Below are 11,793 nucleotides of genomic sequence, written 5' to 3' on the forward strand. Positions count from 1 at the left end.
CAGATGCCTGCGGGCACGTGTCTGAATCCTGCGTCTCTGAACTGGGATGCCCCAGGGAGAAGGGCCTGTTTACAGCCCCTTCCTGCAGAACTTACCAGCAAGACACCACCTTGCCTGCCACCTTGCCTGCCACCTGGCCCTGAGGGAAGGGAGAAGCCTGGGCTGAGTCTCTTCTCCATCATCCAGAATACTGCGATTGAAGAGAAATGGCATTAAGAGTGAAGCTCCCCATCTCCCCCATATGCCTGTTTAAAAATGGATTCAGGATAGAGCATCAGCTGCCAAACTGAAAGGTCCCAGGTTCGATTCTGGTCGAGGGCACATGCCTGGGTTGTGGGCTCAATTCCCCGTGGGGGACTTGCAGGAGATAGCCAATCCATGATTCTCTCTCATCATGGATGTTTCTATCTCTCTCTCCCTCTCCCTTTCTTCTCTGAAATCAGTTTAAAAAAATTTTTTTTAAAAATGGATTCAGGCAATGGCTTAGATTAAAAAAAAATTTTTTTTAAAAATGGATTCAGGCAATGGCTTAGATTAAAAAAAAATTTTTTTTAAAAATGGATTCAGGCAATGGCTTAGATTAAAAAAAAATTTTTTTTAAAAATGGATTCAGGCAATGGCTTAGATTAAAAAAAAATTTTTTTTAAAAATGGATTCAGGCAATGGCTTAGATTAAAAAAAAATTTTTTTTAAAAATGGATTCAGGCAATGGCTTAGATTAAAAAAAAATTTTTTTTAAAAATGGATTCAGGCAATGGCTTAGATTAAAAAAAAATTTTTTTTAAAAATGGATTCAGGCAATGGCTTAGATTAAAAAAAAATTTTTTTTAAAAATGGATTCAGGAAATGGCTTAGATTAAAAAAAAATTTTTTATGAGCAATTGGATACTTGAGCCCCATTTTCTGTATGATGTTGTCAAATATAGACATGAGACTATATCACACTTTTCTGAAACACCAGTTACATTTGAGGGTAATCAAGAAATCAAATTTTATTTAGAAAATGTTGAACATTGGCGCTTTTTAAATATAGATCCCATTTATCATGTGGCTATTTTGGGGTTTTGTCGGTGGAAAGAAACAAAAGGTCTTTTCTTGGGCGGGACTCTCCTTTGTTTTAAAATATGTCCTTTCACCCTGCTGTCTCGGTATTCATTTACAAATACTAGATGAGTTGGGGCTCTTAATGGCCTTACTTGGTAAAAATAAACCCCATAGCTGAACCCTATGTGAGAAAACGTTCTGCTCTGTGAAATCCCAGCATCTCAGCATCTCTGTGTCAGCATCAAGGTGGCTTCGGGCTTCCCAGTTTACATCGCAAGAAATATTACGGTTTCTTTTTTTAAAAAAAGACACTGTCAGAGCCCGGCCTGTGTGGCTTGGTTGGTTGAGTGTCGGTTGGTCGGTGCACCGAAAGGTGGCTGGTTGGGACACATGCCCAGGCTCGATCTCTGGTCGGGGTGTGTGCAAGAGGCAGCCTATTGCTTCTCTCTCACATTAATGTAGCTGGAATTTGAACATGGCCCTCTCTGACCTGGAAGCCCAGGCTGGCATAACTGTCAATCACCTTCTCTCCACCCCCTCAAGGAAAAATGAGACCCAATGCTTGGCTCCAGGGGACCCTCAAGATTTGAGGAGATGAAGTTAAAGAAGGCTTGACACTCATCTCAGAAAACCTTCTACTTACTGATCCGCACCTTCTGTCTCTGAGAGAATGTGGTTAACTTTGCGTTTAGTGGCCCAGTGGCAGTGAGAGAGGCACAGGCGATCCCCACAGCAGAGGGATATGCCTGCGTGGCATTTATTAGTCTTCAGGAGAAATGCTATTTAATATACACATGGCAGATTTATGGAGTCAATTTAGCTTCTCCTTGAGTACAATTCTCTAGAGGGTGGCAGAAACCGGAAATGCATCCCAGGAAAGTCTTCCTCCTGGAGACGGGGCACTATCTTCAGAGGCGAGGACGACTGGCCTGGCGTTAGGAGTGAGCCAGGAACCTTGACTTGGTCAGGTCCTATGACCAGTCACTCTCTGGGGATTCTCTGGAGGGTGAGGAGCGGCTATGGGGCTCCTCCAAGCCCAGTGGACGATCAGGAAAGAACCAGGAGCCAGACCTGGGAGCCCTCTCAGCAGCCCAGCAGCACCAGTGAGTCCCGTGTGGCAGGAGAAGGGGCCAGAAGTCATGGTCTGGAGATGCTCACTGAGGGTCACTAGGTGCAGAGGAAGTTGGGGAAGTATTGGTAACCAGGGTTGTAGCTCTTAAGGTTTCTCTTCAGGCAGTAGGCGAGCTTCCGGTCACAGGAGCAGAGCTTCATCTGACAGGGGGGCCCCAGCTCTGCAAACAGGACGCCAAATGCGGAATGAGGAAGATGCCCTCTACGGACATCGACTCCCAGGCTTGCTTCAGTCAGGACTTGCTTCTAGACTGAGCAGACCCCCCGTCTGCTTCCTGCTCGGATGGAGCGCTCAGTCTGATGAGGGAGGCACAGCGTCTATCCCGGGAGAGGCATCATCTGATGGAAAAGGCCCAGCTGTCCGGGGTGAGGTTTCAGCCTAGGGAGACACAACTCCTGCCCTCCAGGAGCCCCAGTCCATCAAGGACACACATCCCCTCAGTCTGATGGCGGAGACAGCTCCTGCCCTGGAGGAACCCCAGTTCTCATAGCGACACCATCTCCAGACTTAGCTTTGAACTCAGAGGGACCTGAACCTGAATCCCAACTCTAGCTGTACGAACTGGCAAGCCTTTGTGTTTCAGTGTCCTCCTCTGTAAAATGGAGAGACTAAATCTACTCACAGGGTATTTTCAGGGAGCAAGTAAAGGGAAGTATGCAAACATTTGGCACCTACTGAATACTCAATCTAAGACATCAGATACAGCTGCAATATTCTTGCCCCTCTTCTTCCCAGTTCTCTCCCCCTCCCCCAAGATATAGGCTGGCTGATCTCTAGGGGCAGCTGAACTCAGGGCCAGCAGAGACCCAGACTCCTCCAGTGGCCTGAATGGGCAGTCCCAGCCTTACCACAGGTGACCAGGCCCCGTGAGACACTGTATTGGTAGGACTGTGTCCGGATATAGCAGCCTTTCTCCTCCAGCAGCCCATAGCAGTGGTCATGTATCCAACAGCACCTGTCAATGCAACACACTTTGATCCTGAGTGGAAGGGGCATGCCATTTAAGGGGAGACCACATCGGTGGGTGTGGTCTGGCAGAGAAAGAATCTAATAAGAATATGCCCTTCTTCTAAGGCTGCCTGCCATTGGCTAGCAGCTCACTGACCTGTTTTTTCCTCCTAAGCTCATGGTGAGACTACATTTCCCAATCTCCCTTGCAGGTACAAGTAGTCACATGACTAGGTTCCAGGCAGAGGAATGTGAGCAGAAGTGATATACACTGCTTCCAGACCTACCCATAAAAACCTCACACGTCATCCTCCACTTTCTTTCTTTCTCCACCTCAGCTGAATGAAGGTGATCCAGCCTAGGATTCTGAGGCCATTGGGGATAGCAGAGCCACAAAGTGGAAGGGACCTGGGTCCCAAAATCAACATGTTTGACTGAACTGTTATAAGCTCAAAAAATAAACTTCCAGTATGCTAGGGGTAGCAGGTTTCATTAAATTGTTTCACTTACAAAAAAGTTGAGAAATTGTACACAGTGTTCCCATTTACCCCACATCCAGTTTCTTCTATTAGTAACATCTTATATTAATATGCTACATGTGTTAGAAGTAACAAACCAATGTTAACTAATTACTGAATACTAATATATAATTATTGATTCATTAAATTGTAAAAAGTTCACAGCTTTTTCAGATCTCCTTAGTTTTTACGTAAGGTCCTTTTATGTTCCAGAATCCCCACGGGGACCCCACATGACATTGAGTCGTCATGTCTCTGTAGGCTCCTCTTGACCCAGGGCAGTTTCTCACTCTGTCCTTGTTTTCGATGACCTTGACAGTTTTGAGGAGCACTGCTCAAGTATTTTGCAGGATGCCCCACTATTGGGTTTCTCTGACATTTGTCTCATGTTATGTGTTTCTCTTTTTTGCTCTAACTGTCCCAGCTTTGGCCATCGGGAGCTCTTTCGGTCGGCTCCTGTGCTCTTTGGCATTTCCTTCAATGTGGCGTCTGTTTGGGGTTTGTTTTTTGTTTGAGCACTTCCTTACCTTCTGGTTTATAGGAAGCTCCAGGCTCATCCTGTATGTTTCCCGCACTAGTCCTAGCATCAGCCATTTCTCTAAGGAGCCTTGGTTCCTGGGAAAATGATATTAGAAACCAGATCTGGACACTAGGTGTTGTTTATTGTTCTGAGAAGTTGTTTCTTGTAGGCCCTCTCAGCTGATAGAATATGTGTGTGTGTGTGTGTGTGTGTGTCTATATTAACCCCATGTATATACACATGTATACATATTTCTATATGTAACCATCTGCATCTGTATTAAGCTAAACTAGAGTTCATATTGATGTCTCCAACTCTAATCCACCACCACATAGGACATTCTAGCTTCCCGTCCTTGCTGGTCTGCAAACTCCCCCTCCAGCAGCAAGGAACTCAGCTCCAACCATCTGCCATCCATGCCCTGAATTGCCTCGCCCCATCATACATGTCTAGCAGTCTCAGAATTGTTAACCCAGCAGGTGGCATTTTCCAAAGAATAATCTCTCCCCTCCCCCCTGTTCTGGAGCTTCTACACTTCCCAATCAAGATGTGAGAACTAGATCCCCTCCCTCTTAAAGCCATTATGACTGCCTCTGCCAAAAAAAAAAAAAAAAGGACCAGCATGAAATTCCCGAGGCTTAGTCATAAAAATGCTATACTCTTTTGTCTTGCAGTCTTAGGACACTCACTCTTAGAACCCAAGAGTCATCGTGCTGTGAGGGAGTCCAAACAATCTTGGAGAGGCCTGGGTGGGAGGAACTGAGGCCCCCAACTCCAGCCCAGCCCCATCTGAGCTCCCAGCCAGCAGCCAGCGACCACGTGCCAGCTATCGGAGTGCACCATCTGGATGATGCCTCATCCAGCCTCAGCCAAGGTGCCAAGCTGAAGCTGGGTGGCACAGAGACAAGCCACCCCACCAAGCCCTGCCCAAATGGCAGATTCTTAACAAATCAATGGTCATCGTCGCTTTAAGCCACTACATTTTAGGATGGTTGTCACGTAGCAACAGACCATCCGACACATTAGGCCACTGAGATTTGGAGAGTTGCTAGATGTAGCGTGGGCAAGTCAGCTAGCCTCTCTGACACTCAGCTTTCTTATCTATAAAATGGTGCTTCAATTCCAGAATTGACATGGGATTAGAGGAGGTCATGTGGGTGCAAAGCCTGGAGCATGAATAATAAGCTCATGATAATCAGCTCACCAATCAGTAACATCCTTGGGGGTCCCTCGGCCGCCCCAGCCACAGTAACAGCCGTAGAAGCCATAGTTCATCAGGGCGTTCTTCCCGGTCACCTTCTCAATCATGGACTTCAGTTCTAGCAGGCCGCCTGACACAGCGGGCACACCTGAAAGACAGCCCCGGTTTCCCAGCATGCTCCTGCCTTTCCCACCCCGGGGCTTAGAGGGGCCCAGGTGTCTCTTTCTCCTCCTCCCCATCAGTGGGAGAGGGACAAGGAAGGCGAGGGCAAGCAGCATAGAGAAGTGGTTTCATGGCTGGACTTGGGGAATGAGCAAGCCTGGGTCCAAAACACGCTCCCCTGCTGACTCACAGTATGATACTGCGTAGGCCACTGATCTCTCGGGTCTCGTGTTCCTCGGTTTCCTAAAATGAATGCCTGCCTCTGGGAGTTGTCATGAGGGTTACACTAAGGTAAAGGATGTAAATTTCCAGCACAGTGGCAGATTCATACTCAGGGGCCAAGAAACATTAGGTATAAGTCATACGGTATCACATGAAACTGGTTAATGGGCTCTTCCTTTATCTCCTAACAATGCACACCTTTCTCCTCCCACTAACACCATCCTATATAATAAAAACCTAACATGCTAAGTATCAGGTCATCCGGTCGGCCATTCAATCAATCAAAGCATAATATGCTAAGGCCCCTCAACCACTCGCTATGACATGCACTGACCACCAAGGGGCAGACAAGTCAGTAGGTCAACCAGTCACTATGATGCGCACTGACCACCAGGGGGCAGACACTTCGACCTGTAGGTTAGCTTGCTGCTGGGGTCTGGCCAATTGGGACTGAGTGAGATGAGCCAGACACACCCTGGAGCCCTCCCGCAGTCCCTCCCCAGGTGGCCAACCTCCCGTGTCCTTCCCCGACCCTGATCGTGCACTAGTGGGGTCCCTCGGCCTGGCCTGCGCCCTCTCACAATCTGGGCTGAGGGAACAGCCCCCCCCCGCCCCCGCATGAATTTCGTGCACCGGGCCTCTAGTTAAGAATGTAAGAATCTTCGAGCAGCGTGGGCCCCTTGGAGCTCTCTGAAGCCAGCTCCTATATCGTGCAGATTGGGAAACTGAGGCCTAAAGGGGAAAGGTGGCTTGTGCAGGGGTACACAGTGAGCCAGAGGCTCGAGGCCTTGCACTCCTCCAGCAGTCTCCAGGGATTCAGAGACATCAAAAAGCAGGCAGCCTGTCAGGGGCTGAGGAGAAGCTCAAGACAGACCCCCGGCTCCATGCTATGCAGTTACCTCCTGCTGGGAGGTGGCAGCAGGTGGGCTGCACACAAAACCTGGACAGGCCTGAGCAGAGGATGGCCAGGAATCCTGGGGTAGAAGGTGCTTGTTTTTTACTTTGTTGTGTTTTATCCCCTGATTTATTTTCTTTTGTTTCCCATCAAACAAGCAAACAAAAAATCTGCCTCCTGCATTTACAAACCACGTAGTCTCCCCAGAGCACAACCCTAACTCATTACCTGCTAGATCAGCGGTTCTCAACCTGTGGGTCGCGACCCCTTTGGCGGTCGAACGACCCTTTCACAGGGGTCGCCTAAGACCATGCTGCATATCAGGTATTTACATTACGATTCATAACAGTAGCAACAATACAGTTATGAAGTAGCAACGAAAATAATTTTATGGTTGGGTCACAACATGAAGAACTGTATTTAAAGGGCCAGAAGGTTGAGAACCACTGTGCTAGATCCTGCCACAGACCTGCTATCATGAATGAGAAAACAGAGTCTGGGAGAGTCAAAGGCTTCTGCTGACGTCTACACAGTACATGCAGAGCCCAGATGCACAGTTAACTCTCTACAACCTCAGGGTCTCCTAGCCACTACCCTGTTGTTCCTAGGGGTTTGAGGGTCACAAGACCAAAGGTCAGGGGGCCAGCACTTACTGCAAGCCAGGAACCAAGCCAGTGTGAGGATCCCCTTCATCTCTGAAGTTCTAGAAAAGAAAACACATCCCATGACATACTTACCAGGAGATATCCCCACAGCCCATTCAAACCCTGCCCCTGGCTTCCCACCAAGCCCTACCCTCTCACGCTGGTCCATATACGGGCAACCCAGTGAGAAAAGATGAGGCAAACACCTCAAGGAGTTGAACTAAGGAGTCCTTGGGGGCACAGGGGCATATTGTCCCCAACAGAGACAGGAGAGAACTGTCCCACCACAAATGCACCTGACCACAAATGCCCCCACTCAATTGCCCCTTCTGCAGAAAATGGCTAAAAGTAACCAGAGGAAGAGGTGGGATTCTTAATGGATGGAGATTTGATGGCACAAGTCAGGGGCAGGAATTGGCACACGCAGACAGGGCCCTGGGTGGAGGACGTCAGGATCTGGCAGGGAGAAAAGCAGCCTCTAGCAAGGGAGAGACTGGTGCAGGGCCGGGTTCCTTATTATTATTATTCATTTATTTTTCTTCAATATCAAAAGAATTTAACATTAAAACATTGCCTTGGGCCCAGCACTGGGCCTGCCATAAGTTGACACTGGGGGCTCAGGAGAGCTCCGAAGTGTAGGTATCATTGTTGGCCTTTTGCCAACAGAGAAGTATAGGCTCCGAGAGCTCAAGGCACTGCCAGTAAGAAGTGGAGGGGCCTAGTGTGCCCCTTGATGTGCTGCACAGCCTCCCTCCCCAGAGGAAGGGGCTCTCCTTTGAGCCATGGAGCCCAGAGGCCCCAGCTTCCCTCCCCCCAGACACAGGAGTCCTGGCCTAGAGTCCAAAGAGATCACACGCAGAAGGCAGAGGAAATTCCATGTGTCTTGAGCCAATGTCTGATTCTAACTGGGCCTCTCAGAAGGTCCTTGACCAACGCTGCCTGCTTTCCTTCCCTGTCTGGATCCCAACCCCTTGTTCATCTGCAGCTGCCCAGCTGGCTAGTAGTCGGCCACGGTTTCCCTTCGGTGTCCTGCTGTCCCTGAGTCCTGAGTTCAGTGGTCTTCTTGGCCTGTGCTGTGCCCCAAGCCCTGTCCCCTCCCAAGGCCTGGCTCCAAGCACACCACCTCCAACTCCCAGGGCTCCTGACTCCTGGGATGCCCGCTCCCTGCCATCCTTTGTCCAGCAGCTCCTCTGAGTTCCAAGAACGTTCCTGTCCACCCATTGCCGCTGCCTTGAGGGCTCTAAATAGCCAAGGCCATGGTTCTAGAGACCCTATCCTTCCACAGCCATCTTTCTCCGCTGCTTCCTGGAGCTGTGACCGGAGGAAGAGGGCAACTACCATATACTGGGCACCTACAATGTGCCAGGCACTGTCTCAACCCTCCAATGGCCCTGGCAAGTGACAACTGTTAGACCTGCTGGCACGGTGTCTGTCCCTTCAACAGCCATTTGTTGAAGGAGAGAATGCCAGTTGTTGGTTTTTACAGACCAGGAAACCCAGGCTCAGGAAGGGGAAGTGAGTTGCCCAAGGATTCAGCTCAGGAATAGGATGCAACTCCTCTACTCACTGGACCCCCTGCCTCGGAGCAGCCCCAGTGTGGGAGCCACGCTGTTCCCTTTCTACACCTTATGATGCTTTGACATCTTGGGGGCCTTGCTGGGCTGGGAAGAGACAACCCCTCCCAGTCCTAGCTCATTCCTCAGAGATAGTCAGAGGCTGCTCAGTGAGCACACCTTTCACTCACACGAAAGCCAACCAATCCTAAACCTCCTTGCCCAACCACCTTTATTTAACACTCATGCTCCCAGCCGATATTTCCTCTGCCCTAAATCACCGGAGGGCCAGGAAGGACTGTTAAGAGTCCCTTGAAATTATTCAAGATAGTCGATCCTAAATTGTCCTTTCTTGTAAAAAGCACAATAGACTCTGGACCATACTTTCGCTCATCTTGCCTCCTGGTCGACCCGGTGCTGCCCAAGCGGCCCTGCATGCTGTGGCATGTTCCCTTCTCTTGGGAACTGTGAGTAACAAGCTATCTTTTAAATGGTGCGTCTCCTGATCTAAATGGTGTGTCTCCCAGCACATTTTAGAACACCTTTGACCCGGGCTGTGGGTGTGAGCCAAGGCCCCAGGCAAAGGGGCCTGAAAGAGAGCAAGCTGCACAGAGAATGTGCTAGGCTGCATATCTGGCGCTTCAGCCAGACGGAGCACACTGTCCTAGAACACATAGATAGGAAGGTACTGACACCAGGCCAGGCCTTGAGATAGGGTCCCATGGCCCCTTCCCAGCACGCAGGCCTTCTTTCTCCGAAGGCCCGGAAGTCTCGTTCCAAATTTGGGAGACCAAGGACTCGAAAAAGTATAAATAAAGAGAGTTTCCTTCATATTGGGGGGCCCAGAATTTTGAAAGACACATTTTTCTCTGGGCCTCCACAGAATTTAATAATAAAACGTAACTCTTATAGTCTGCACTGCAGTTCAGCCTCTACTTCGGCAGGGTGCTGTAACTGTAGTCGCTGGCCAGCTCAATAAATCCTTGCTTGCTGTTTAAGACCTAATTGGAGTCAGTGGTCTTATTCTCGCGAATGTTGGTCCACAATAAGGTGGCAGAGGCACTGAACCAGCCGCCTGGGGTGGGGAAGGGCGGGGAAGATGGCCCTCAAGGAAGCCCAAAGCAGGCCCCAGGAGGTGGATGTGGGGTTGGCTATTTTTATCAAGTAACCACAGCAGGGAATGAGTGAGCCAGGAGGTAATGTTGGAGTGGAGCAGCGGCCGCGGTAATGAGAGGTGGAGAGAGTGGAGACAGGCAGCCTGATGGAGCATGGCAAAGTGGGGGCTGGGGCGTGGCCGGGTCACTGCACAGGCAGGCCCTCCAGGTCTACAGGCAGCAGCCCCCCTATCCGCCCCCCGCCCCCCAGCTCCCAGGACCCTGTCCATCGTGTCTTCCCCAGGAAAGGACGACAGCACCAGCCCCCCTGTCGGGAAGGATACCTGAGACCTCCTTACAGTCCCTGGGGAAGCAGCGGAGGGCCAGACGCCCCTCTCACAGCCCTCTCCGTGCCCGACCCCTCCACCCGCAGGTAAGGCACCCCCAGAATGAGATTCCTCACCCGTGAGACCTTCTCTCTGTCCTCTGGTCAGGCCTGCAGAAGAGGCAAAGGTTGGGCCCGCCTGGTTTTAAGGGCCTCCCCGCCTGCCTCCCACCCCTGCCAGCTCCAGGAGGAAGCCTTACGTCTCCCCTAAGACCCTTGGGGATTTTTCCTCCCCGTGCTCAGAAACAGCCATTTCCTAAAGCACATCACGGGGCCCGGGTGGCTTCAGGAGGGATATTGAGTTCCGTCTCGCTGGGGCCACCCACAGTCCAGGGCCCTTCTCCATCAAGGCCCCGGGATCTGGAATCCCCCTCTGGGCCTGCCCCCCATCCCCGCCCCCAGGCCACGCCAGGTCTCTGTCAAGGCCTCCAGCCCACGCTCCTGCTCAAATTTCATTCGGTCTCGCTGAGCCTCATCCCAGGGACAGCCAGGACAGCGGGTGGCACCCCCTCTGACTGCCCCGTTCTCTGCCTGTTGCTCCCCATCTACCAACCCCAGCTCTCTGTCCTGTTCGGGAACCTGTGAAAGCCCCACTCTGGAGTCGCAGTAAAATGTTGCCAAGCACGGCTGGCACCTCTTTTTTGCACCTGACTCTCTACCAAATTGCCACATTTCTTCTCTCTGAGAAGGAGAAACCACCGCCTTGCGGTGAGAGAAATGCCAGCTGGAGTCCCCCAGTCAGCAGCGGTGTGACCCCGGGAAAGTCGCCGCACTTGTCTGTTTGTTGCTGGGACTATGACAATAATGATCATATTCACCCCACTGCCCCAGCCTGAGGGGCTCAGGGAGAGGAACGCCTTCCGCTCCGGAGAAGTAAGGCCAAGTGGGGAGGGTTGCGGCTCAGGGGTTCACACCACAGGCTCTCCTGGGTTCACCTCGCAGCTCCGAGTCCTGGGTTCAAATTCCGGCTTCCCCACTCAGCTATTTCACCGCAGGGCTGATGGTCTTTCTCCTGCCTCTGAGAGTGATTGGGATTAAACGACCTAATGCATTTGTAACAGAGAAGTGGCCAAAATGTTAACAAATACACAGCCTCCTAGAGTTCTCACAAGGACATGGGTACCTGTCATTACTCTCCATCCTCCACTTCTGTTGATCCTGCTCCCCATCCTGACCCCCACATACACACACTGAGAAGACGCGGGTGTGCCCGCCCTCCTGTCCCAAAGACTCTCCTTTTGGACCGAATGAACCTGTCTCTTCCTAGAACGTACCCCCTGCCAGGAACCCTGTGAATTCAATTTAACACAAAAAGTACCCACTGGGAGTCTGCTGTGTGCCAGGCACTGCCGGGGACCCACTGTGAACAGGGCTGCCTTTCTGGTTGGGGGACATGGAGAGAGCGTACAGGCATCAGTCACGTAAATAAATACACAACACGTCCCTGAGCAGTAGCTGCTGTGGGGACACCCTGC

The 11,793-nt window shown here is 50.8% G+C and overlaps 1 protein-coding gene across 1 annotated transcript; it reads right to left on the reverse strand.

Annotated features, from left to right (window-relative positions):
• Window positions 1–2,115: 2,115 nt before the first annotated feature.
• PLA2G5 (phospholipase A2 group V) lies at window positions 2,116–5,539 on the reverse strand. Its single transcript, XM_015570929.1, has 3 exons — window positions 5,367–5,539; window positions 3,025–3,131; window positions 2,116–2,336 (listed from the first exon to the last, which is right to left on the reverse strand). Exons 1-3 carry the CDS (start codon window positions 5,537–5,539, stop codon window positions 2,212–2,214), a joined length of 405 nt encoding a protein of 134 aa, XP_015426415.1. The 3' UTR covers window positions 2,116–2,211.
• Between the last annotated feature and the right edge of the window lie 6,254 nt (window positions 5,540–11,793).

The sequence above is a fragment of the Myotis davidii genome, unplaced genomic scaffold (genome assembly GCF_000327345.1).
Source record: "Myotis davidii unplaced genomic scaffold, ASM32734v1 scaffold1548, whole genome shotgun sequence".
Classification (NCBI taxonomy): Eukaryota; Metazoa; Chordata; class Mammalia; order Chiroptera; family Vespertilionidae; genus Myotis; species Myotis davidii.